At 36.4% G+C, this 27,075-nt stretch overlaps 3 protein-coding genes and 2 long non-coding RNA genes across 7 annotated transcripts; 1 reads left to right on the top strand and 4 right to left on the bottom strand.

Annotated features, from left to right (window-relative positions):
• Window positions 1-1,051: 1,051 nt before the first annotated feature.
• On the bottom strand, window positions 1,052-2,875 carry LOC106407973. Its single transcript, XM_048759692.1, has 2 exons — window positions 2,416-2,875; window positions 1,052-2,370 (listed from the first exon to the last, which is right to left on the bottom strand). The coding sequence occupies exons 1-2, from the start codon at window positions 2,873-2,875 to the stop codon at window positions 1,052-1,054; spliced, it is 1,779 nt and encodes a 592-aa protein (XP_048615649.1).
• A 3,442-nt stretch (window positions 2,876-6,317) lies between these two features.
• On the top strand, window positions 6,318-9,657 carry LOC125588830. The gene is made up of 5 exons (XR_007325002.1): window positions 6,318-6,756; window positions 6,857-7,108; window positions 7,179-7,267; window positions 7,599-7,670; window positions 7,770-9,657. It is a non-coding gene; the product is annotated as an uncharacterized LOC125588830 (long non-coding RNA).
• Window positions 9,658-9,913: 256 nt separating this feature from the next.
• LOC106431968 lies at window positions 9,914-13,103 on the bottom strand. Of its 3 annotated transcripts, none has more exons than XR_007325001.1 (7): window positions 12,704-13,103; window positions 12,160-12,347; window positions 12,018-12,087; window positions 11,556-11,829; window positions 11,193-11,377; window positions 10,576-10,985; window positions 9,914-10,124 (listed from the first exon to the last, which is right to left on the bottom strand). It is a non-coding gene; the product is annotated as an uncharacterized LOC106431968 (long non-coding RNA). The 3 variants fall into 3 exon arrangements; XR_001286305.3 differs by lacking the exon at window positions 9,914-10,124 and having other exon boundaries at window positions 10,631-10,985; window positions 11,556-11,668; window positions 11,737-11,829; window positions 12,704-13,102; XR_001286304.3 differs by lacking the exon at window positions 9,914-10,124 and having other exon boundaries at window positions 10,631-10,985; window positions 11,556-11,656; window positions 11,737-11,829; window positions 12,704-13,102.
• Window positions 13,104-15,209: 2,106 nt separating this feature from the next.
• LOC125588375 lies at window positions 15,210-18,432 on the bottom strand. The gene is made up of 3 exons (XM_048759691.1): window positions 17,055-18,432; window positions 16,383-16,629; window positions 15,210-16,170 (listed from the first exon to the last, which is right to left on the bottom strand). Exons 1-3 carry the CDS (start codon window positions 18,430-18,432, stop codon window positions 15,210-15,212), a joined length of 2,586 nt encoding a protein of 861 aa, XP_048615648.1.
• A 6,585-nt stretch (window positions 18,433-25,017) lies between these two features.
• LOC106440200 lies at window positions 25,018-26,072 on the bottom strand. Its single transcript, XM_048759690.1, has 4 exons — window positions 25,831-26,072; window positions 25,599-25,756; window positions 25,406-25,526; window positions 25,018-25,314 (listed from the first exon to the last, which is right to left on the bottom strand). The coding sequence occupies exons 1-4, from the start codon at window positions 25,933-25,935 to the stop codon at window positions 25,018-25,020; spliced, it is 681 nt and encodes a 226-aa protein (XP_048615647.1). The 5' UTR covers window positions 25,936-26,072.
• Window positions 26,073-27,075: the final 1,003 nt, after the last annotated feature.

Below are 27,075 nucleotides of genomic sequence, written 5' to 3'. Positions count from 1 at the left end.
CGGATATCTCAGTTGATCATACTCCAAACCGTTCCATGGAGTATTTGTTACCACCATATACTGGTCAGTTTGATTCTGGAGCACCACCATTAGATGGTACACAGCAGCAGCAGTTCGCATGGACTGCCGATACATTATTCAAGCTCTCGACGATGATGCAGACTGTGTGGGGTGCACTCGCAAAGATTAGATGTCCACCTACTCCTTCCTGCTGCCGCGCTCCACAGACTACAGAGGCAGCTGGTATGACTAGAGACGACGCAGAAAATGAACCATCTGATGAAGCAACCGATGCAGAGCGAGGTTCACGCCTCCATAGGAGCAGACGAGCACCTGGACAGAGTAGGAGCTGCAGTCCTGACGACCACCAATGATCAGTATCAGTTATATCTTTCCATTGTATTCCACCGGTTTTTTTAAATTTTCTACGCATTTCGAATTCGGATCTGGGTTGTTTGCATGTTTTATATATCCAGTTTAGATTATAACTTTTATTAATTATATAACCTATAGTAAGTTACCATTCTATTAAGTATAGTCATGAAGGAGAAGATAAATGGAGGTTTTTATCCTATTCTCTCTATTTTGCTGAGTTAAATTCGGTTCAAATAAGATTTATCAGAGTACGGGATCGATCGTTTCATACGGCCGATCGATCGATCCAAATAGTCGATCGATCGGTCCAAATAGTCGATCGATCGGTCGGTACGAGATCGAGCTTTGCCGATCGAGAGAACTGTACCAGGTCGATCAAAAGATTGTCTGTGTTTTTGTCTGTTTTGCATATTGATCAGGATCGACCGACGGATCGACCGTTCAATATACAGATCGATCGATCCAAACGTAGCGGACATCACAGTTTGTCTAAGAATAAGTTATGAAAATTAAACAAAGTTCTCCCAAACTGAATCAAAGTTACTAAAATTCAAGCAAATATAATCTGAAAAACTGAAACAAAATTGTCACAAACAGAAACAAAGTTACTAGAAATCAAGCAAATGAAGTTTGGAAAACTTTCACTAAATTGTGAAGAACACAACAAACAAATCCACTATATTGGCATCTTGCAAGTTGCTTTATTATGACCACCAAGACCACATCTACTGCACTTACGAAGCTGATCCCCCTGTGATCCTTGTGATGATCGGATTTTGTCTTCAACAGTTTCATATCTGCGTTTTCTATTTCTTCCAAGAGATCTTCTTATCTCAGGCGGTAGCACTTCAGAATTTTCCACTACTTGTGGAACAGACCAACCATCTTCAGGAACTGAAATGGGATTTATGCTTTCTTGATAAGCTTCTCTCCAAGCTCCCATGGTATACAAAAAATCAGTCAATGTATATGGTTCTCTACCAACAAAGAAACCAGCTTTTATTGCGTGTCTACAAGGGATTTTCAAGAGGTCGTACTTCCCACAAGAACAAGTCCGTTTGTCCAAATCAACAAAGCAGTCAATTGTATCGCCTTTAACAAGCAGCTGGCTATCGGTTACACGGTAAACTCTGAAAGTTTCCCCCTTTCCAATTCTCCTATCAATCTTTTCCTCCACATTTATGGTCAAACGGTGGGTGTGCTTTAAAATCGATTGCTTACGCTTAAAAAACCAGCGTGTCAGCATTTCTCTAATACTGTCCAACAAAGGAATTACGGGAAACTCTCTCGGCGAACGCAACGCAGAATTTATCGACTCTGCAGGATTGTTTGTCCTAATGTCATACCTGTATCCATGAAATTGACATCTAGCCCACTTTTTGACATCTGCTTCCATAAGATAATTTCCAATTGCTGGACTGATATTGCAAACATGAGCAAACGTCTTCTTGAAATCAACCACTCTATAAGCCTTTGAAGCCTTAGAAATCAACCCAGCTAATCCCTTCCCCTTGAAATACGATATCGCATTATTCAACAAATGATGAATACAAATACCATGTCTCACTGGCGGATACACTTTCTCCAGTGCCTTCGCTATTGACACTTGTCTATCCGAAATAAAAGCCAAACCATTATCATTAGCAACAACAACTTTTAATTGTCTCATAAACCATTCCCAAGACTGTTCATTCTCAGAGTCTACTATCCCAAATGCAATAGGATATAAATTTGAATTTCCATCTATAGCAGTTGCAACCAGTAGCACCCCTTTGAATTTACTCTTCAAGAATGTTCCATCGACGACAATGACACGCCTCATGACTGTATTAAAACCTCTGATCGATTGACCAAACGCTATAAACAGATATCGAAATCTACCATCGACGTCAGTCTTGTAAGAGGAATGTGTACCCGGATTGACCTCTCGCAGCATGTGCAAGTATTTTGGTATTTTCCCATAACTTTCCTCTGGAATACCTCTAACAGCGTTGGCTGCATATTCACGGGAATCTCATGCTAAAGAATCAGAGATCTCACATCCATAATCATTACGCATAATCTGAACAATATCTTTCGCTTTAGGCCCTTCCTTGATACCTTCATATTTATGCATTAGCAGACTGCCTATCGTTTTCGCTGAAGCTGTCTTTCCGGCACTGGTTTTGTTTGAAGGTGCGCAGGAATGTACACCGACATACTTCTTAATAATAAAATATGTGGAGCCCTTCAAACACTCAGCTCGAGCACCCCAAAAGCACACCTTATCAGCGCATCTAATACACCAAACTGATTTATTGGAGTTGGTAACTGTGTAGTGAAAGTTATGCTTCATTGCACATAACTCAAACCTCGCTTTCAAAACTGTTTTGTTGAGGAAAAGATCTCCCGTCTTAACCAATTCCACCACCTGACTCTTTGCCAATTTTTCTCTGTTTTCTTTTTCAGAATTGATCTTGTCAGCATCATAATCATCTCCTTCAACCTCGTCTTGCTTCATCTTTCCTTTCTTCTTCTCGTTATGCTTGTCAGCATCATAATCATCTCCATCAACTTCACTTTGCTTCATCTTCCCTTTCCTCTTCTCGTTACGCTTAGCCCCCTTAACAATATTTGAAGCGGTCCCAATGTCACAAGGATTTCGCTCGTTTTCTTCACTAGTACTTGCATCAGTTGGCATCTTATTAAGATCAATGTCGATCTTATTTGGATTTCCTTGCTTTGCTTTATAGCTGACACACAATTGAGTTGATTGATGCTTCTTACAAAACCCTAGAAAATTTTGAACTTGCCTTGAGTTTCCAATGATCACTGGTGGACATTTTGATGAATTGATCAATCCAATAGGAAGGTAACTCAACTCCAAATCAGCATCTGTTTCTTCAAAACCAAAATCCTCTATAACGTTTTTCTGTAACTCTTCCAGAGAAGACCAAAATTCCAAAGCAAGTAACCTTCCCCCTTTCTTTTTATCAACATTAAAACTCCAACCTGAAGATACAACCAATTCCCAAACACCACATGAAGCATAGACATGAATCATGGTAGAAATAATGTGAAAATTTTGGGAAAATTTTGTGAACAATCAATGGAATATAGAAGACGGCGAAGAAGGTTGCCAAGGTTTTTTTGTCGCTTTTTTTTGTTCCTTTTTTCGTTTTTTTTTTTTTTTAAATCGATTTTTTTAAAAAATATAAAAGTGAATATTCTCAAATATTTTGTTTCCATATTTTTAGGAACTGATTTCTTATCCGTAGAATAAAACTAATATGTAGAAATCAGTTTCTACAGTTTTTTAGAATTATAGTAATGTTTAGAATTTGATTTCTACATGTTTTAGATTTATAGTAAATCTGTAGAAGTCGGTTTCTACATGTTTTAGAATTAGATTAATGTGTAGATTTTGATTTCTAAGAATTTTAGAATGGTAGGTTAAGCGCGGAATGTGTATTCTACATATTTGTAGAATAGTCCTATTTTCGTAGATCACGTATTCTAAACATTGTAGATTCAATGAAAAAAATAGATTTCGTTTTCTACTTCGTAGAATGTCATTTCTACTTTTTTTAGAACATAATCTGAAATTTATAATTTTAACTTTTTTATAACTGGAAAATATACCATTAAGTTCATATAGGTATTTTAACAAATATTACTATTTTTTCAAATTTTTTTTGTTTCTAAAACTATTTATTAAAATTATTTTCATAAATATTAAAGGGTATTATAGGAAAATATAACACAAAATATAGATTAGTCAGAGACATAGTTACTATTTTTTTGCTCTAAAAAAACAGTTTTCCTTTTTTTTTAGCTTTACTGGGTGGACAAATAGTTTTTAAATTATTTATTTATCAGCAACTAAACCAGTGCCTTTAATCGATTCTTTTGTTTTGATTTGAAATCTCTCAACTTAATAAATAAATAAATAAAATACAACCCGAATTGGTGGAGTGTCAGGCCATAACCTGGTGGTTCCTTATCCGGATCCGGGGTTTTCGAATATCCTTCTAAAAATTGCAATATCCGGCAGATATTTGGATTCGGATTTGGGTCCTTAAAATAAATAAAAAATAATATTAATATATATATAAAATATTAACAATAATTTAAAAAAAAATATATATAATGTCTTTAGTTATTTCTATGTATAATATTACAAAATTTACATAAAATTTATATATACTATTATAAAAATGAAAATATATTAAATAAAATTATTTTTTATATATAGATATTACTATTTTTGAAATATTTATTAATAAAACTTACGGATCCGGATATCCGGACTTAAAAATTAAGATATCCGGATCCAGATCCGGCTTTGACGAATCAAACATTTTACTATCCGGATTCGGCCCTTCCGAATATCCGGATTTTCTGATCGGATCCAGATCGAATCTCGGATCCAATCCGGATCTTGGATAAAAGTCCAGGCCTAGTGGTCATGTTCAAATAGACAAATATCGGGGTGGATTTGGATATTTATAAACCGTAACTCACTTGATAAAAATAAATAAAATAAACCGTAACTCATATTGGGTAGTCCGTACAGAACAATATTTTTTAAAATCTACTAGAGAATGGGTTGTTTGGAGGCTGGGTTGTCTCGATTAACATTTTCATGCTGAATCTTTTGATGTAATATAAAGATTATGAATAACTAGAGGTATTCCGGCGCGTAGCGCCGGGTTCGTATTTTTATTCTCTAATGAGTTTAAAATAGGACTAGGCAAATAAACCAAACCCGAAAATCCGAACCGAACCCGATCCGATAAAACTGAATCCGAACCGATCCGAACCCGACATAAATACCGAATGGATCCTGTTTTTTGGTATTTTGGGTTATGGGTATTATCCGAACCGAACCCGGACCTAAATGGATATCCGATAGAACCCGAAACATTTAAAATCATAAAAAGAACTTCTACCAAATATGATCTTAATTCTTAATATGTATCCAAAATATTTTAAGATATTATTGAACTTCTAAAATAATTATCTGTTACACGAAGGTTGATGGTGGAATGTGGCGGTTGAAGCCTGAAGTTTTTAGATTTTGGTTTTGTTTTCATTGAATAATGTTTCTCATTTCATGAGAACTTAGTTTTTGTTTTATGATTTCATGTATCTGGTTTCTTTTCTATCACTAAATATGTTTATCTTTCGCTTGATTTTGAATGATCACGTTTGATGTTTTTTTTTTTTTTTGAATCGATTTTAGTTATGTTTTGGCTATTAAAATATGTACAAATCATGTATTTTAAATCCGAAGAACCGATTTCATTTATGTTTTAGTTACAAAATAGGTTCAAATCATGTATTTTTAAATCGAAGAACCGATTGGGATCCGAACCCGAAAGTACAATGGGTTATACCGGTTTTTTGAAGATTTACTAACCCGATCCGAACCCGATAGAACCCGAACCGGTCCCGAACCGAACTTTTATATAACCCGAATGGGGTTGATTTTGATAAACCCGAAAAACCAAAACCCGAATGGATAAAACCGAAACCTGATTGGGACCCCGAATGCCCATGCCTAGTTTAAAATTGTTTTTTTATCCATTTGATAGTGGTTAGTGACAGTAGTGTAAGTGATAATTCAATAAAAGTATAATAAATACCTAATAGTTGCACCAAAGTAAATATAATGAAAATTAAAATATTTAAAAAGGTGTAATTATGTGATATTATGACAAAAAGACCGATTTGGCTCTCTGAATCGGGTGGTTTAGTTACCTAGTTATAGTTATTGTTGTAAAAAAAAAAAAGACAAAAAGGTATATCTATCTATCTTGCTCTCTATTTCTTATGCCACCTAGGATTCCACCTAGGAAATTCGAGCTCTGGAGTTGCGACACGTGTACACAAGCACAAACCGCATCGTTTCATTAAACATAATCGTATTGGGCTTCGATGTTATTGGGTTGTGGGTTTGAAAGCGTTCCTAACCCTAATTCTAATGAAACGAGGAGATGGATATCGATGGCGGTGACGCCTGAGCTTCTCCATACGCCATCTTCCATCTAAACACACACTTCATTTTTATTCAGACCCAGAATCTGAAACTGAGGCTGCTTCTTATTCTTCGATTACTTGCCACTTTGAGGTCCTTTTGTAACTCATGATTTAATTGAGTGTGCGGCATGTCACGAAAGTGAATGAGCAAGCGCAGTGGAGAGAGACAGATCAAGCGGGCGGAGTGCGATGGATTGCTGGCGGCGGAACAAGCGGCGTTGAGCTGATGGAGCAAGTCACGGAGAGAGCGAGATGGAAATCCTTGGAACAAACGACAGAGAGTGTGACAAGAGATAGCAAAGATAATTGATGCAGTTCAAGCTGTCACAGGGAAGGTCAATAGGCTCTCGGACAGGATAGGTTACAAGAGCTACAATCTTTTTTGGTTTCCTTTTTTTTGTACGAACTGAGGAATGAAGCTTTTGTTTAAGTTGATTTTTTTTTTTTTTGCAAAAATTAGGTTCTTGCTTTCGAAGTTTCTGTATATGGAGGGGTGAAGGTTTCGGGAATCAAACCAAATTCGAGAGCAGAATTTACGAAAATCTTATAGGAGTTCAAATTATGGCTTAGTAGCCTCACAGAAGATAAAAAGCATGCCGCAACGGTTTTTTTGTACTATAAAATGACGAAGTGAACCTCCTATAAGATGCTTCTCAATCTGATCATCTCGCCAACATCACAAAGCTTGATGATACTTGGTCACTTCACTGAGGTAGAATAACATGCACTTTCTTCATTGATACTAGCTATGTGTCTTGAAGTACTTCATTATATTTTTCCAGTTTTAGAAGCTGCTGCACAGAAAAGCTGAAGCATTCCTTTCAAATGACTACTATGACTCTATGAGTCACACCTTGCATGGATGGACTTGGTACATGTTCTTTGCCCATTCCTGTTTATAAATAAGTAATAAAAGAATAAGTTTTGTTAGGCGAGCTTTGGCTATTTTAATATCAAGTCTATAGTTTTGTGATTGGGAGATTGTTATTCACACGATAATTTTGACTCGCTATCAACTTATGTAGGAATCAAAGTTGGATATTAACATTGGTGTCCATATGAGACGTTATCATCTACCTTTACTTATACGCACAATCCTTGCATTTAACTTGGCATTTGTACATTAACCATTTGGATTTAAATTAAACATTAGGTTCTTGGCAAGATATTTCTCTGAATTCTGTATTTATTTTCCATTGCAGGCTTCATTTGAAGCTTTCATCGAGATGATAAAGCCACAGCTGATCTGAAACTCTTTTGGTGACAATCTAAAGGTACATTCCCCTCTTTTTGCTGCTTTGATCAATAAGTGTTCCAATTACTTACATTTTCCATTTTCTCTAAGATCATTTTTCATTTTCACTTTCCAATAGTTATTGGAAAACAATCTTTCGCTTGACAGTGTATACAAATCAAAAGATGTGCTGTTACTCCTATTCGTGTCTTTCAGTGACAAGAACTGGTTGTTGGTCGGATTTCACTGAGAATAAACAAAGATTTGAGAGCAGAAGTTCAAACTGAAGATTAGCAGCTGCGTAAGAGCCATGGGAGTCTTCGGAACACTGGTGGAAAAGGTTACCATCTCACTCTATCATTCGTGATTAAAAATAATTTCTTGAATGGAAAAGGAGAAGATGCTGTCATCGTTGGTAATGTTTAGGTAGATTTGGCCGTATGTTTCATTTATTTTTTACTACAGGACAGATCAATGTATATTCATGACTTAATTAAAATGAACTTGAGTACTGCGACCTTGAGGACGCATGCATAGCTGCATATCCATGTTTTTAGCCAGATAGTTCAGCTTTAAACCTTTCTGGAACTTGGTCGTTTTAATGGGAGTCTTCAGAACACTGGTGGAAAAGGTTACCATCTCACTCTGCCATTCGTGATTAAAAATAATTTCTTGAATGGAAAAGGAGAAGATGCTGGCATTGTTGGTAATGTTTAGGTAGATTTGGCCGTATATTTCATTTATTTTTTACTACAGGACAGATCAATATATATTCATGACTTAATTAAGATGAACTTGAGTACTGCGACCTTGAGGACACATGCATAGCTGCATATCCATGTTTTTAGCCAGATAGTTCAGCTTTAAGCCTTTCTGGAACTTGGTCGTTTTAATGTTTTAGTCACTACACCAATATCGCTCTTTCGTATACATTAACGTAAGAACATCGTTAATTTCTAATTGGTTTGGCATTATAGAACACACGACATAATATATTGAAGATATGAGTTTACACACAAAACACTAAAAGAGATTGAAAAGATAAAGTTTGAGAACACCGAGAAGCCATAAAATGAAAAAGAAGAGAAAAACATTAGTAGATGGAGTAAGCTTCTTACAACTACAATAAATTAATTCTTCTGGTATACCAAGTGCTGCTTTTATATTTTAATTTTTTTCGAAAGAGCGTCTATGTTTATGTTTCATAGTTTCTTACAAAATATAAAAAAATGATTTTTCATTCAGCTTTCTATAAACCAAACTTTCCACCATGAAAAAGAAAAAAATAATAAATAACTACAATAATGATTAAAATACATATTATTTCTAATTCAGTTTTTCTTCTATATTGAGAAAGTGTCAACGGCAGTATACGATTGTGATTTTTTTCTATTAACTATATAAACACATCACTACCTGAATAAAATAATCACTACATGAATACAATAATAATTCTTCTGGTATGCCAAATGCTGCTTTTAAATTTTAATTTTTTCGATAGAGCATCTACTTTTATGTTTCATAGTTTCTTACAAAATATATTTAAAAAAAAAGATTATTTATCCAGCTTCCTGTAAACCAAACTTTCCACCATGGAAAAGAAAAAAAATAAGAAATAACTATAATAATGATTAAAATACATATTATTTCTAATTTAGTTTTTCTTCTAAGCGACAGTATACGATTGTGATTTTTTCCTATTAACCATGTAAACACATCACTACGTGAATAAAATAATTAAAATGTGCATTGTGAGACCAAATATTTAACAATAATTTTTTTTACAAACTACATCAACATAAATTCAAAGCTCAACTTATAAAATAAATATCCCGCCGGGAAAATATTCTACTCCCAAAAAACTTTAAAACCATAACATAAAATACATGCAAATAATCGTAAACAATAATATAATAATATAAATCACAAGAAAATTAGATTCCGCGCGTAGCGCGGACCGACCCTAGTAATATATAATATAGATGTATAGTGTAATTATCTGACAGAATAACATTAAACGTTAAAATGTTGAGAAATGGATTTATTGTGGATAAATATAAACAATAGAATACTCTTATGTTTATATAAACTTGATATATAGTTATTATTAATTTATGATACTAATGAAACAATATATTTGTAAAAGATTCTTCAGAAATTTATTATCTTTTCAAATTTAACATTCCCAACTCGGTATCAGAAGAATCTATTAATTTATTGAGTAGTAATTTATAAGTTTTTACTATATATATATATTACCAAACAAAGTTAATGGTATACCATTCCAATATTATTCTAATTAAGTTCATCTTATGAGTAAGAAAGGGAAATAAATGTAAAATTGAAATATCTATTTTCGGAAGGAGAGCTTTCTCCTAACTTAAATTTAGAAATAGTTGATAGTTCGAACAATTTTTTCACCTTGAAGTTGTTCTGTCCAATATTGTTTGGCTTAGCCACTTGAGATTTTATCATCCGAAAGGATTTTATCGGCCTGAAAAATAATCAAGTTGATATTAACTTCACGTACAATTATTACAGGCACGTATTGGAGAACAACAAATTGGCATGTATATAAACTCAAACCAATTTATTTTTCTTTCAAAAATGCATATATCGGATGGATAAACTACTAAAACACATCAACTTTAGTTCAATCAAAAACCAGATATGTAAAAAGCGAGAGTTGCGTTTATATTTGGAGTTAGAAAATTAGAAAGCTAACTTATAATAATAACTGGGGGAAATTTTGTTAATTTTAGAGATTTTAGAAATATATATCGAAAATAGTGTTCAAACAACTTTACGAAATACGTCAACAGTAAAGGCCTTTTTATCATAGATATATGGTAGCTTTTACTGGTAGAAAGCAGCACATGTTCTACCAATGCATTAACCACTGCCAGTTCTTCATTTTACATTTGAACTCATGGTTTGAGACTTACTTGCTCTTCGTGTGCACAGCTTGTGACGTGCGTGATCAGGCACTTTGCATGGAAAGAGTGCCCACACGGAAAATACATAGAAAGGAGCCAGTGATCCAGCTGAAAAATATCCCTGGGCCATTCTGAAATCCCCAGTCATCGTTAAGATTTTACGTTTACAAACCTTATTTTACGTGTAACCTTAAAGTCATCATCAATTAAGGTAAAGTCGGGAAAGAATGGCAAAATATCTTCAATCTTTAGAAGACCATCCGTTTCCTTGAGAAATACAATAGCTTTCCTTATGTTTCCCTTTTGGCTCCTTTTTCCTGCTTGACGACATGCTTTGCAATCATCAGCCACAACTTCTTTCTCAAGTCTTCATCATCTTCAACCTTATCAGCTTCAGAAATAGCAAGCTCTGGGTCAATCTGTAAAAGAGAAAACACTTTTCAACCACTACCAGAAGAAAGCTCTATAAAAATGTTCAACCAAACCTAAAGAGACAAACTGGAACCATAAATGTAGTGAATTCAGTATATCTTTCAGTAGCAGTTTTGTTTCAAAATATCTCAATGATCTAAAGATTAGAAGACACAAAGAAATAATACCACTCTTTGATATAACGGAGTTATTACCTGAAAGGGCTACAGCCTCTTCATGCATAGACATCATGCTGTATATATGGACACAGGCACGACTTCTCTTTTCCTTGAGACACAAGCGCAACGCATGATGTGGGATCATAGAAAAATTCAGGACCGTTCTCTCGGCCTTTCCCAAATTTGCATTGCAGGAAACGGAGGAGAGCACTATCATCTTCCTAAATGGATATATAAAAAGAAAACCGTTATTTATCATGTTCATAACTTATTGTCATAATCTTACAAATGGAAAAGAAGACAGTGACCCACTATGTTGCTTTTTTGATTAAGAACATGCTATTAAGAGTTTATGACTAAGTCAAAGAAAAAATATTGAAGGGAACCAAAAAGACTAACATTGTGTCAAGCTCTTTCCACTCTCTGTCTTCTTCTCTACTAAGAAACTTCACAGAGATAGAAAGGCAGCAACCATAAAGATGCACTGTAATCTGTCTTCTCTATACACACAGCTGAACATATGAACAGGCTGAACATGTCAAAAGAACATTACTGATTCCATCTACCACTTTGGAGTTACCTATTTCCACTGAAACTATGGCGTTTCTCAGCTTTTTGGTGCCAGGAGATGAAGATAAGATTCTGAGGTGTCATCGATTTCATGTAACTGGAGCTTCGCACATGTAAAAAGTCAAGTCAGAAATCTTAGTTTGATGTGATTGAATGAGAATATTAGTGGTGAATCTAAAAACTTGAACATCAAAGTGAATTATGTCACTATTTATACATCTTATCATGAATGGTGATCTAAGAACTTACATTTCACCTATTAAGAACTCAAACAAAACAAAGATATATTACCTTTGTGACTATGATATCAAAGATATCAGTGTCGACCTCTGATGCCAATAGGTCAGCCCCTATATGATGGCTACAAACAAAGAATCAAATACACAAATTATAAGGATGGTGAAATCTACAAATTTGGAAAAGATCTGTTCACCTGAAGTAATAGCAGAGACCGAGAGGGATGGTGGATCAGTTTGTAGACTGCAGGGTCAAGGAAACCAATATGATATGGTTTTGGAGTAACGTCAACAGTCTGATCCTTTTCTACCACTGAAACGGAGCACCTAAAATCTATGCCCGCGGCGAAAGCGTTTGGCTGAACTTCTCAATGATACATCGTTTCTTCCCAACAAACAAAATAAAATGAAATTTATTAACACCTGATCATCAAGATTTGAACAGTGAATGAAATGGTCAATTTTTATGAGGTCAGATCTGACTAAATCTTGGTAAACATTAGTCTCAATCACGTTGAACCAAATGAAGGAGAAATTATTACAGATACTGGCTAAGTATCACAATCCCACCAATCACATACACAAACCCTTAGAAATTATGAATAAACTAAAAAGCGGAAATAATAGATGAGACAAATATCTAAATACTCAATGAGAACAAAAAAACAATCTTATACTGACAAAGAAATTTCTAGTGCTATGAGGAATTGAGAGGATGATGTTGAAGGTACGAAACTTTACCTTTAACTTTACGAAACTTTCTGGAAGGAGATAAGAATCAGTGATCGTGGTTGTAGTGAGTTGAGAGAGTTAAGAAGGCGTTAATGGCATTGAATCAATGCAACACGTTAGGGATTGGTAATGGCGTTGAATCAATGTAAAACGTTACGGCTTGGATGAGAAGAATCGCAAACGAAACAACACGAACCAAGCTAAATGCAGAGATTCATCACGGAGACACGTCTTACACAACCTTTCAGAACCTCCGTTATTGTTTGCCTAATCACAGTTTGCAGAAGAGGATGAACCCTACTAATCAATGGCGGCTTTTTATGAAGAAGAAAAGTCGACATACGGGCTCCGCTTTTGTTTATTTTTCAGACGAATTCATGTAATTAAAAGCCCACAAATAATTAACTCGTCAAAGCCCATTAGAAAGCCGAACAAAAGCAAGGATATTTTTTAATAAGAGGGTGCCACGTGTCCAAAAACGGTCCCATCCTCTTCGATGACGTGGAAGGCTGTGGGCAAAGCACAAGTCTACTTTATATATACTAGGGCCGGTATCCGCGCTTCGCGCGGATTACATGTTTAATTAAAGTACAGTTTTATTAAAATTGGGAGTTTTTAGTTTTTGGAAGAGTAAGTTAAGTTTTGTTTCTTTTAGAATGTGAAGACGTTGAAAGCAGTGGTCAATTTATATTTTTTAAACTAAAGTAAGTTTGAATAATAAATTGTGCTGAGGAATAAAATTTCGTAAAAAAAAATAGTATTTGAGTGTGCCTATTTAATTGACGTAGGAAGCGGTAACATAAAATTACGGTAGGTCGGGCCATAAGTATTTGAATCAGATCGAAGCATGAGTATTTAGAACTGTTAATTGTAAATTTGTTGGCTGGGTTTGATAGTATAATTTATAGTGACTGTGTGTGAATTTATGGGGTTGTGTTATCTTGGGCGGATAGTTTAAAGATGAAAGGAAATTTAGTCGGTTCACTCATTTTAAAAGAAAATAGTTGAAATAAAATAATGTCCGAAGGAAATAGAAATTGGTAGGTAACGGGGAAAAAAAGACGTAGACGATGTTTGCGAAGTGTATTGGGAATGGTCTTCCAGAGCCGGCACTTTCTATTGTGGGTGGACCTGTTGTTATAAAACAATTTTGTTAGTACAACTTCATTATTGAGTTTGAAGAGTTTTGGTCGGCCGACTTACTGGTAACTTGCATCTTATGGCATAGAAAGTTGTTCAAGATTCCTTTGAATTCTGCTTTAGGTGATCATCTGATCGTGATTCTGGAGGAGAGAGAGAAAGGAATTTAGTATTTTGCATAATGTTGTGTATTGGGTTGCAAATAATATTGGAATACCTGGTGAGTGCGGTAGATCGTTGTATATTTCTTTGTAGACTATGTTTTTAACCCTTCCTATCTTTTGATCCTTTCCTTGTATAATTTTTAGGCCTGATTTGGTAGTAACTCGGGAAAGACCAACGTAGAGCTGTCCATGGGTGAAAACGGGTTGTCGCAAGTACAGTACGACACCTTTCAAACTCTGACCCTGACTTTTGTTAATTTTCATTGCGTAACACAACCTGATTGGAAATTGCCGCCTTTGTAGGGTGAACGGATGCTTAGTTACTGATTCTGATAGTATGATTCTTGGAAGGAATACTTTATGTCCAATATGAGAGCCGGTAACGATTTCACCTTGGATAACACGCTCACCTAGGTAAGTGACAATCAGACGTGTTCCATTGCATAACCCCTTCTTTTGATTTAAATTCCTTAGGAGCATGAAAGGGGCACCCACTTTCAATGTAAGCTTATGTGCAGGCAGGCCTGGAAAGCTCAATGAGTTTAAATACTCCACTGGGTACAATGTCTCGTTGTTCTCAGAGTCGGTGTCTATTATACCGAAGCTATCGGAACTGAGATATTCCTTTCAAACACCGTCAGCTTCAGATATCATGTATTCATTAATCTCATCCACTGTTTCGTTCCTTGGTGTTAGGATAGCCCTTTCTGTATAGTCTTGCTTGGTTCCTTTCCATTGGTCAGTTCGCCCATAAGTAGTTCTAGAATTTGTTTGTGAGGATCTGAGCTGAGCACCTCGACCAACATTCGGTCAATAGAAATGAGTTGATCTTCTTCAGCCTCATCAAATTCATTGACCTCAGTAGGTAGGGGGTTTCCATCGCCAACCCTTAGGACGTAGTTGGAGAACTCTCTCTCATCTTCATTGAGGCGCATATTCTTCTGGAGTGTGAATTTGTGGCATGATTCCCATAAATATGAATGACTTATGGAAGCCGAGACAATATCAGCTCTGGTGCCTTGTGGGATGACTGGTAAGATCTGTCTAAAATCACCTCCTAAAAGAACCGTTTTTCCGCCGAATGGCAGAGTTTTGGCTTTGGGATCATGCAAAGAAAGAATGTCTCTCAAGGACTTATCGAGGGCTTCAAAAGCATGCCTATATGTCATAGGTGACTCATCCCATATGATTAGAGCTGCCTTTTCTATTAACTATGCGAGCATAGTTCCAGGTGTAATGTGGCAGGTTGACGTGGCCTTTAGATCGATTGGGATATTGAAACGTGAGTGGGCAGTTCTGCCACCTGGTAGTAGTAGGGCTGCTATTCCAGATGAAGCAACGGGAAGGACTATCTTTTTCTCTGACCGCAGTCTTGAAATGATTGTCTGGTATAAAAATGTTTTGCATGTGCCTCCAGCCCCATAGACGAGAAATAGCTTCCCATAGTCATCCTGAGTCGACTCAATAATTGCTTGATAGACGACCAATTGTTCACCGGTCAGCAAGTTGTACTGGGTGTCAAGTCTACTCTTCTCTTCGTTGACATTATACTGTAGCTCTTGTTGCCACAAAGTATTACCTAGCTCTTTAAGTAAGAGAGGATCTAGAGTAGGCATTCCTGGAAAATCAGTAAGGGTGTGTTCTTGGTTCCGCAAAACCTTCTCGAGTTCAAGTAATGTATACTGCTCGAGCTTTGCATCATCTATTTCTAGCTGCGCATGTTTGAATTCCTTACGTTTCTTGTAGAGGATGTCCTCACTCAATGATTTCCAGCACTTATCCCACAATTCCTTAGGGTTAGCAACATGACAATAGATAAGTAAGGTGACAAACATTTCTCGTAGCTGAGAAGGTGTACCCCATGTGTTGATTTCGGCCATACCTTCGTGCCATTCAGCATCATTAGCCAGAAGACCTCGTGCGCAGCAAGTGCTTTTGAAATCGGGATATGTGACCCCGTTAAAGGTTTTAAGCTCTGTATAACTTCTTGGGCCCTTCACTTTGTTTATCAGTATCCTCAAATAATAACGATCGCCTGAGGCAGTATGTACGTTAACAACTCGACTAATCGAAGTTCCTCTCTTTCTCTCTGACCATACTTTTGAGCTATTGTTCCATGTGAAGAATTCAGGAATCTGGACATATGTTAAGGTGTGGGCGAATTCGGATGTTCTGCATAGAACCATCCACTCGGTAAACATAGTCTTTTCAATGTCTGACTTGAGTATAACTCGGCCTAGGTTATACGTACTTTGATAGTCATATTATGTTCGCCTTCCAGATGGACTACCAACTTCATGACGAATGGTTGGCGTTTATGTATAGAATAAGCGAAAGTCCTCCACATGGATTCGCAAGCTGATAAGTATCGACAGTCGATATACTCTTGTATCTCATTCCTTGCTTTCTTGACCTTTTCCTTACCTTTCTCGGATGTCTGCGGGTCGATTACTTTCTTGAATGTCGGTGGGTCGGGTCCTTTCTCAATCAGAACTGTCGCCCTGTCGACTCCTTTTGTGATATATTTGAAAAGGTACTTGATAGCGGATGTTCTATTGCACCATTCCACGTTTATATGAGCTGCATACTTCTTGAGGATTTCTATGTTATGAGGGATGACAGAAGCATTATCTAGAAGAATTCCATCCTTTAAAACATTAGCATTTTCGTTCTTGCGGCGACGATATATTATGTACCCAGACTTATCAATTGATGTAGACTCAGTAAATGGGCGGGGAAATTTCTTCGCACACACATGATTCCCCATACATGGTGATCGAGGTCTATGGACTCCACATGGCCCATGGATCATGTGCTTTGAAACCAATTCATAGGCTTCGGGGTCTTTCTGGTTGTCAGGAAGTTCGGCGGAAATAATCTTGTCAATTTCTTCTGGGCTGGGGGTCCTTGAGTAGTCTCCAAACCACAACAAAATATGTGTATGGGGAAGACCTCTTTTTTGAAACTCAATCCTATGAAGAGCTGATATAGAAATGATTTCAATTTTGTTATAAGAAGCAAAATGTGAATTAAAATTTTCAATTTAAAGAGAGTACCTGCTGTGTATGGGGCGAAGAATGTACCCTTCTTAAAATCATCTAGCAGCTGGTCAAGTTTCATTTTGAAAACTCGGCACTCAATATCTGGTCTATCATTCGGGTTATCACCGCCGTATGTTAGCAAATGGTCTTTTATCTCTTTCCAATTTGGGTTTGCCGTCATTGTGATGAATAAATCAGGATTGTTAAATTGTCTGCATATCGCCATTGCGTCATGATATTTCTCAATCAAATAACGGGGCCCACCAGTAAAACTTGGTGGTAGAATAAACCTCTTACCAACCGTCCTCGCATCGGTGTCACCTTTTCCGACTGCATCACAAACATTACTGTATAATTCAGCCCTTAGAACGTCTTGATTGTTCCTTGCCCATCGAAGACGGTCTTCCTCGATCGCAGAATATACATCGACAACATATTGGTGGAGGAGGCATCCAGACTTAATGAGTGTCATTCCTTCCTTCAACCGAGTTTGTATTTGGGAGGCATAAAATTGCCGGATACTGAGGAATTTCCTTGTCCTCGAGCTTCCTTCCCCTAAATGCAAAGGAATTTCGGTATTGAAACCATACTCACCATAAGGGAACAAAAGTGGGTACTGTAGGCTCATGTATAGCGGATGATCATCTCGTATCTCCTTCAAATTAGTTGACTGAAACTGGACGACTATATCTCTCTCACAAATAGTGTCTGACATGTCGCCGACAATAAGTCCAGCTACCTCATTTGATTCAGGTAAGTCATATTGTTTGCTTTTCCCTTTATCAGATATGAGACTGATTGTAAAATCTTGTTCAGAGTACGCCTCATACCGATCTCGAACCCGCCTAAAAACCTTTACGAGGCAATTGTTGGCATCCATCATTTCTATAAGGACCTTTAATGTGGCTTCGTCTGCTTTGCCTTCAGAGGTCGTTTGACCTAAAGCTTCAAGCCGATTCTTAACTTCGTTTGCCGTATCAAAAATATAGAGCTGTAGGTACTTGGGTGGTAAACCTGGCTTAGGAATGAGGGATCCGATACGGTGGTAAGTCTGGCCTTGAATACGGAATGTAAATGGCCCTCTGCCGAAAACAACACTGTAATATAATTTCGCTCCAATAGATGTAAAAGCTAGGAGGGCATTGTAGACTCGGATTGTGTCGCGAAATTGTTTGCATTGCAGTAGCTTTTCTAACACAGGTGGAGGTTGTCTCAGAGGCGGAAGTTTTATCTGTCCTTGGTTGCAACAAATGCTGAAGCGTAACTCCTTTGTTATAGGGTCTCTTCCGGTGCTCTCGGATTGCCAAACCAAAGCACCACATGATGGACATTCTAAAATTGGGTTTGTTCTCGTTTCAGAGGAGGATGACACATCTGAAGGGGCTGGAAACATTAAATAGTCGAGACACGACTATTAGATGATTTAATAGTTATTTGGAACCCGTGGCAACTCCATTATCAGGTAAGTGGTTAGTTGACCCGAGTAAAATACTTATTATTTATTTTGTGTAAAACCGGTTTCTATAAACGACTCCCTAATAAATTTGTTTTTGTATACATTTTCACATCTTATTTTTCCTTCTCTAAACTTTCTGTAACTTAAAAAAAAATGTTTATTAAATGATTATATTAATAATTTTAATTGGGAAATACTCTAAGATAGCACTAAAAAAGTTTCTGTCACAAAAGTAGACTCAAATAATCAAAATGACAAAAATATTTCGTTAGAGAGGTAAACATACACCTATACCTCTAGGCTTAGGGTTAACTAATCCAAACGTTAGGGTTTATAGTTAAGGGGTCGGGATTTGGGATTGAGGTTTAAAATTTTGTAAAATAGAAAATAAATATTAAAAATTTGGAAATTAAAATTTCAAGAATAGTTTGGAAAAATTATTTTCAAATTACAAAAAGAAAATTTGGATAATTTTTTTTTAAAAATTCGAAAGTAAAAAAGTTTAAAAAGTATTAAAAAAATCGAATTTAAACACATATTATCTTAAACTATTATTAAAAAAATATCTTTTTTTTTATTTTATTTTTTTATATATTTAGGGTATTAGTGTCATTTTATCTATTTATGAGAATTGACCATTTTAATTTATTCTTTTAATATTTTTTCGATTTATTTAATTTAACAAAAAAGTATTGCACCATGAAAACTTTATATGATGCAAATTCTACTGATGGTTTAATATGTTAACATATAATGTATCTAAAGTAGGAAAATATGTACCTTTTCCTTTAGCTCTGCCGAGTTGTCGATTTTGTGCAGGCGTAGATGCGGTAGGTCCTATAAACAAACTTGTTGTTGGTTACTCCACATAATTAATTTGTAATGAGAAGCTGTAGTTGTAATTTGATGCTTACCTTCTATCCTTCTTGATGTACGTTTTGATAGTAATATTGCCTTTCGCATGCCACGTGCATTTTTTCTTGCCACTACATAGAGTTAAATGTAAATTGTGTGTTATAATCAGCTAGTCTATTTAACATAGACTAAAAATGTTATCCTTTAGGAATCTATGTACCGTGTAACGCACAAATGTCGCAGCCACCTATGGAGGATACATTTTTTCCCATAAAAACATTATTAGTAAAATATATGTCTCAACTTAACAAAACCACAAAACCATTGTAAATATATTTATATAGTATTAGTTCTTTGTAAGATATAGTTGGATAACTTACAGTCAAAGAATTGTGGGCGAAATGTTGTGGCACAATTCCTGCAGATGGAGCTGTTTGGGAAGAAGTAGATTAAATAAATAAAATCATTTTGTTCGACCAAGTAGTGGAGACATGTCTCTATTATATTTGGGCTTTTAATAATTAAATAATATAAACATTGCTGGATTTAGTGATTTTATTTTGTGTATACCTTTCACTTTATTCCGTACTCCTAGCGGCCGTCCACGTTTACGTTTCGTTGTGTTTGAACTTGATGACTCTGATGGTGGGAAGAAAATATTAATAATAAATAAAGTTATGTTTATAAAGAATACACAAATATATTAAATAATTGTAATCCACAGAGAACTTGATAAATGAATAGGGTGTAAATAATATTTTGGACTATATATCAAATACTAAGAGCCTCAATTGGATCAATAAACTTCCTTGGAAAATAATATCTCTTTTATGGAAAATTATTTGTATATAGAAACTACGGAAAATAATTTGTCTATAGAAACGTCTATTATGGTGGATTATCTACACTATAATTGTTTGCAATTAGGTATAAAAAACGTCAATAGAATCGTCTCCATCATAATCTCCTTTCTATAGAAACGATTGTTTTCTTAGTATAAATTAATATTTGTGTTAATAGATTCCAGCACGTTATCCTGGCACTACAAGAAAACGTGCCCGTAACAACGAACATTTACGAAGAAAATATTTCGTCGTAAATTTACATGATGTTTACAACGCAATTACGAGGAATCCAACTTTCGTCGTAAACGCAATGTAAATTTACGACGAATAGATTTCGTCGTAAACTCCATGTAAGTTTACGACGAATGTACGTGGAAAAAGAAATACGTCGTAATCATTACATCGACATTACAACGAAACATGTTACCGTTATATTTAGGTGAAAACGTGTATTCAAAGTGCTTTAACTTACCTAATTTCGTCGTAAAGTCGTTGTAAATAATATGTTAAAACCATGTAAAATCCATGTAAAATATTCCTTGTAAAATCGTTGTTATATTTCAACTACCCAACTCGAAAATTTCTCTATATATATGTCATTTCCCACAACTTTCTTCCTCACAACACACAAACGGGAGAAAAAAAAATCCGAAAAAAAATCAGAAAAAAAAAGATTTCAAAAAAAAAATCTAAGAAAAAAAGGCCGGTGGCGGTAGTATTTACGAGTTACGGAGTTGGATGTATTTGCACAAAGATTCCGACGGGAGGGTGACGAACGCATTTCGGAGCGGGCTAGAGACATTCATGCACCAGGCGGGCTGTACACCGATCACACAGGAAAGCGGTAAGATGTTCTGCCCCTGTCAGAAATGCAAGAATTCAAAATTTGCACGTAGTGAAACTGTATGGAAGCATTTAGTAAACAGGGGATTTACACCACAATACTACATTTGGTATCAACATGGAGAGGGTTATGGGGGAAATGAAGCTAGTAGTAGTAATAATAATTTTGAGGATGGTCATCATAGTAAAGAACCGAATCATTTGCATAATGAATATAATTATCATCAAGATCATGAACAAATGGTAGATCATGATAGGGTTCAAGATATGATTAGTGATGCATTTTTAGAAACAACTACAACAATAGCTGATGGAACTGGAAATGTAGAAGAACCTAATTTGGATGCAAAAAGGTTTTATGAAATGCTAGATGCTGCAAATCAACCAATCTACACTGGTTGTAGAGAAAGTCTCTCTAAATTGTCTCTAGCAGCTAGGATGATGAATATTAAAACGGATCATAATTTACCTGAGAATTGCATGGATGCATGGGCGAAGTTGTTTAAAGAGTATTTGCCAGAAGACAACGTGTCTGCTGAATCTTATTATGAGATTCAAAAATTGGTTTATAGTCTTGGGTTGCCTTCGGAGATGATTGATGTTTGCATCGACAACTGCATGATCTACTGGAAAGAAGATGACAAGTTAGAAGAGTGTCGATTCTGCAAAAAACCACGATTCAAACCGCAAGGCCGTGGGAGGAATAGGGTACCGTACCAAAGGATGTGGTACCTACCAATTACAGACAGATTGAAAAGATTATATCAATCTGAGAGGACTGCTGCGTTGATGAGGTGGCATGCGGAACATGTCCAGAGAGATGGTGAGGTTGCACATCCATCAGACGTAAGAGCGTGGAAACATTTCAACAAGGTACACGCAGATTTTGCTACAAATATTCGGAATGTCTATCTTGGGTTATGCACCGATGGATTTAGTCCATTTGGAATGTCTGGTAGACAATATTCTTTGTGGCCAGTCATTCTTACGCCGTACAATTTACCGCCGGATATGTGCATGGAACAAGAATTTCTATTTTTGACCATATTAATCCCTGGGCCGAAGCATCCAAAACGGTCTCTTGATGTTTTTCTTCAACCGTTGATAGAAGAGCTAAAGCAATTGTGGTCAGAAGGGGTGAGGACGTACGATTGTTCCTTGAAAAACAATTTTACGATGCGAGCAGTTCTGTTGTGGACGATAAGTGATTTCCCTGCTTATGGGATGTTGTCTGGCTGGAAAACACATGGAAGATTATCTTGTCCATATTGTCTTGGATCGACGGATGCTTTTCAACTGAAGAATGGTAGGAAGAGTTGTTGGTTTGACTGTCATCGTCGCTTTCTTCCACTTGCCCATCCGTACAGAAGAAATAAGACATTGTTTCGGCACAAAAAAATTGTCAGAGACGGTCCTCCTCCATATCTCACCGGCCAGCAGATCGAAGCAGACATTGATTATTACGGAGCTCAGGAAACAGTTAAAGTTGGAGGAAATTGGCATGTTCCTGGAAATATGCCTGATGGGTATGGTGTGTCTCACAATTGGCATAAGAAGAGTATATTTTGGGAGCTACCCTATTGGAAGGATCTTCTCTTACCCTATTGAGAAACTCTTCCGAACAGTGGCTGGTCGGATTGAAGAACGGGAGACGCAACTAACCAAGAAGTCTCCCGATGGATTACCAGTCACATTGTCCACCGAAGAGGTCGACAGAATCTTCGAAGAGGTAACTTAAAATTTTTGTTTACATTATTTTAAATATTTTAACATAATTAACTATATTAATATATGTTTTGATTTTATAGGTGGCTCCTAAAAAGAAGGGACGGATAGTCGGTATAGGCTCTGTTAACGAAGTTGCAAGGGCAACTTCGTCATACACTTCGAGACGGGATGAAAAGACTGCTCAGATGAAGGCTCGAATGGATAGCCAGCAGGTTCGTTTAGACTCTCTTGAGGATTTGCTAGACGTGATGGCCGTGGGAAATCCGGTTATGCAGAGAATGTTGAGTGAGAGACGAACCGCTCTTGGAATGCCACCACGAGATCCCCAAGAGTCCGATCCAACCCGTCAACAGCCGAGCAACCCCACCAACTACTTCGAGAATATGTAGTTTTTTTTATTTTTCTGTTTGTATTATGAATTTAAATATTATTGTATGACTTTTTAAAATATGTTTTCCAATTTCATATTTCGTTTTAAAATTTAAATTATTTTAAATTCTGAATATTCAATATAAATTAAAATCTATTATATACTAATTAATAATAATATAATAAGAAACAATGTAAACTCCTCGTAAACATTACATGGAGTTTACATCGAATGTTTACAAGTGATTAACATCGAAATATTTACGAGTGATTAACATCGAAATATTTACCAGGGTTTTGCATCGAAATGTTTACGAGTGATTTACAACGAAAGTATTTACGTGTGCTTTACATCGAAATAATTACGTGGGCTTTACGACGAATATTTACGTGTCTTTTACGACGAATCCTTTCCCTGCGTTTTACGAGGAATATATTTTGTCGTAAACGTAACGAGTCGTTTACGACGAAACCTCCGTTACGACGGACGTTTAACAACGAAACGTCTTTCGACGTTAATTCGTCGTAACACCCGGTTTACGACGAATTTACAACGAATACTGCCCTAGTAAAAAATATGTTTTCTTGTAGTGTGGGATTAAAACAATGGTGAAGAGGTTCCACATGTTTATGTAGAAAAAAATCATCATCTAAGAATCTTCATCATCACTTAAGTTCAAAAAAAAAAAAAAAAAGAATCTTCATCACCAAAATGTTAGTATTTATTTTTCTTTTTTTGCAAAAGTATTTAATTCTTCCTAAATGTGCCTTCTAGGGGTGAATGACCAAACTGTTGATACAGTTGGGAGCAGCGGGTTTTTATTAAGAACTAAATGTGGTTTCTTTCATAATTTGTATATTAAAATAAAAAGCATCTTCTACATAGTAGGAAAATCTACATTTGCAAACAATTATAATGATGAAATATATCAATACTAATAATGTTTATATTTGTTTTATTAGAGTTTTAGATTAAAGTATTAAATTAATATATGAATACTAATAATGTTTTTATTCAAAAATGAACTTGTAAATTCAAAATACCTCCTAGAAGCGGAGGGTCTTTGAAGGTTGGTTTGACCATGGTGTCGAGGGACAACCGTTCCTTAAACAAAATGAAGAGTAAATCCTTACACTTTCTTAGCCGTTCCTTAAACAAAAGAAATAACTTACACGGAATACTTTTTGAAAAAAAATATTCCACGAATAGATAGGAATGAAAGGCGATGAGTGGCCGGTGAATTTCTTCAAAGTGTGAAACGATGGATTTGTGGTCTTGAGATTAGAATAGTTGATCCTAATTTGACTGAATATGCTTAATGTGCGGGGGAGCAAAACATAGAGAGGTGCTTTAGGAACGAATGCAGTAGATCTTTTGCCTTAATGGTAGAATATATTTTATTTAATTCTCAATGAATGCGGTAGATATTTGGGGCATCAAATATTACAATTGCCTTAATATGCTCTTGGAATGAGAGTTGTACAATGAAAGAAGTTGTGGCCACGTTAGTTTCCTCAGTTTATACCACGTTTAATAATTAACAGCATGGACATAAACCAATCCATGCATGCAAACGGTTCTTAATTACGTATTCATTATGTAAATGCATGCTGATCATACAACTTTAATAAGATAGGAATGAAAACCAAACAACTTTAATATTATAATGCTGACCATTCTTAAAATTAATAACAAAGCTAGGAATGAAAACCAAACAACTTTAATAAGAACACCAAACCATTACGTTTTACCAGTACTAAACTGTCTTACCAAGAAGCAAAAACAAACTGATTAAAGAAAGATAAGTAGACTGTTATTTGGAACCATGATGACTGGGCAGTCTGTACCAGCAACTCATGGAGTGACCAGACTGCATGTGATCTAGCCACTACGCTTGATACGCTTTGCTTTCTTCTGGTCGTCAGTGGCTGAAGTACCACCACCACTGCTCTCAGCTAACTCTGAGTTTTCCACTTCAGTTCCTGGTGGCGCTTCGAGTGGAGGCTTCTTTGGTGGCAAAACTGCCGATGACACAATTTTGGTAGCTGTGAAGGATTGTCGCGAAGAGGTGAAATTGTAGGGGGCCACCTTGATCCTGAATTTCTTAGTCTGTCCGATTGTGTCGATAAAACACTGTGGTAGTGGAACCTCAAGCTCAGCCCCATCTCCACCATTTTCCTATTATAACAGAATTCATTTATCAAATTGGTAGCTCTTTAGGACTAAAATAAGTGTCAAGATTATCATTATTCACCAGAATAACACTTACCTCAACATAAGTGTCGATCAACTCTGTTGCTTTTCTGCCGGTGAGCTCTTTCCCAGCATCTCCGAGGATGATGAAAGTGCACTGCTCCTCATTATCATAGACAAACATCTCCACCCGGTAGCTGTTTAAATGGCAAGTTATTAGTATATACATACATTGTAGAATGGAAACATGTTTGAATGGAGAATCTTACTTGGCTACTGCAGTAGCATTTTCATTCCCGCATGTTGGACAAAGCAGTGTTGTAGGCCCACAGTTTAACTTTGTCTGACAATCCTTGCAGGCAATGTAATACCAGTCAGTACCAAGCTTGACATCATCAATTGTGGCAATGCAGTCAAAGTAGGCAACCTGAAATCACATACCAAAGGTTGTCAGCAACTAAATTCAGGAAATGTTTGATTTTAATAACCAAATGGGATCACCTTAGCAGGCTCACGTTTGATGAAGGCAGCAATCTCACTTATTGTGAGCGTCTCAGCTTTAACCACCTCAACAGAGTTGATCGAAGAAGTTGCACCAGGGTTCATGGTCAACCTTGCAAAAAAAATTTACAACAGGCGATCATCAAGGTTGTTAAAAATGGTGAAATAAAAAATATCTGAACCATAACTGAGTGTAACTGAGTGCGAGTGATTAGTGATAGGGTTATGTAAAATACTAACCAGGTCAAGTATTCCTTGGTAGGGTCGACCTCTTCGTCCAAAAACACTCTTGATGACGACATTGAACTTAGGCACAATTTCCCTGTCAATACATAAGCAGTTAGTGATAGGGTTATCTAATTGAATTTGAGTGATATGGAGTGTGAGAGATTACCACCAAGTCTCTTAGGATTGACCGTTGTAACCAAGAGAACCGTTGGAGTGGCTGCACATGCGTCAAACTTCACGCGGAAATTCTCCGCAGCCTCGTCCCATAGGTAGACGTTAATCACTGGACCACTGCAGAGTAAGAAATAATAGATGTTTCAATAAGGATCATAAATTAGAAAACAATGGCTGAATTATAGTAGCTTACTCTTTAAGCTGCAAATGAACCATCACTTTCCGAGAAGCTGAGTCGTCCTTGGTGCACAAAACCGGACGCTGATGGAGAGGCTGCCCGTCAACCAGCTTAAGGTGGCCAACAGCATCTACAACACACAGTCACACGCATTGTTACTCACCCGGTTAGAAACAATCAACTGAGAAGCTGTACTGGTTTAAACTTGGTAAGAAAACATCTAAACCCTTACCGTGAAGATCCCCTCTGAGATCGCAGTTGGCTTCAAAATCTGCAAAGGAATGGATTCTGAAGCGCTCTGTCAAAATGCCTTCAATGTCTTCTTCCACCTTCGTCAGCTCAGAGGCGTGTGAGATGCAAATTACCAGCCTCTGATCAGCAACATGGTACATCACCTTGCTGTTGGATGCATAGTAGTTTGTCAGTGTGTAGATGCTCCCACGTTTGAGCTCTTTCTCATATTGGTTGCGACGGCTCTGACCGATGAACCCCTGAGCCAAAGTACCCTACATAACAGAGAGATAATATTGGGTCAGTCGAATATCTAAAAGTCAAGAATGTTATTTGCGTATATATAAAACTATAACCGTTCAAATAGATAGATATAAGGCAACAAAAAACAATCTTTCCAGTTCTCGTATTACTCAAAGCCATGTTTTATATCA

The sequence above is a fragment of the Brassica napus genome, chromosome C6 (assembly GCF_020379485.1).
Source record: "Brassica napus cultivar Da-Ae chromosome C6, Da-Ae, whole genome shotgun sequence".
NCBI lineage: Eukaryota > Viridiplantae > Streptophyta > Magnoliopsida > Brassicales > Brassicaceae > Brassica > Brassica napus.
The sequence above is the reverse complement of the archived record's forward strand: the minus strand, read 5'-3'. Positions and strand labels throughout refer to the sequence as shown.

What these genes read in the sequence shown, in the direction of transcription:
- LOC125588375 (XM_048759691.1), bottom strand. Translation starts at nt 18,432, where the DNA reads ATGTTTCCAGCCCCTTCAGATGTGTCATCCTCCTCTGAAACGAGAACA. An exon ending in CTTCGCCCCATACACAGCAG is followed by an intron (nt 16,630 to 17,054) that starts GTACTCTCTTTA and finishes GAATTCTTCTAG; the next exon opens with ATAATGCTTCTGTCATCCCT. An exon ending in GCAAGGAATGAGATACAAGA is followed by an intron (nt 16,171 to 16,382) that starts GTATATCGACTG and finishes GGTTCTATGCAG; the next exon opens with AACATCCGAATTCGCCCACA.
- LOC106407973 (XM_048759692.1), bottom strand. Translation starts at nt 2,875, where the DNA reads ATGAAGCAAGACGAGGTTGAAGGAGATGATTATGATGCTGACAAGATC. An exon ending in TATGCGTAATGATTATGGAT is followed by an intron (nt 2,371 to 2,415) that starts GTGAGATCTCTG and finishes GTGAATATGCAG; the next exon opens with CCAACGCTGTTAGAGGTATT.
- LOC106440200 (XM_048759690.1), bottom strand. Translation starts at nt 25,935, where the DNA reads ATGAACCCTGGTGCAACTTCTTCGATCAACTCTGTTGAGGTGGTTAAA. An exon ending in TCAAACGTGAGCCTGCTAAG is followed by an intron (nt 25,757 to 25,830) that starts GTGATCCCATTT and finishes ATGTGATTTCAG; the next exon opens with GTTGCCTACTTTGACTGCAT. An exon ending in AATGCTACTGCAGTAGCCAA is followed by an intron (nt 25,527 to 25,598) that starts GTAAGATTCTCC and finishes CCATTTAAACAG; the next exon opens with CTACCGGGTGGAGATGTTTG.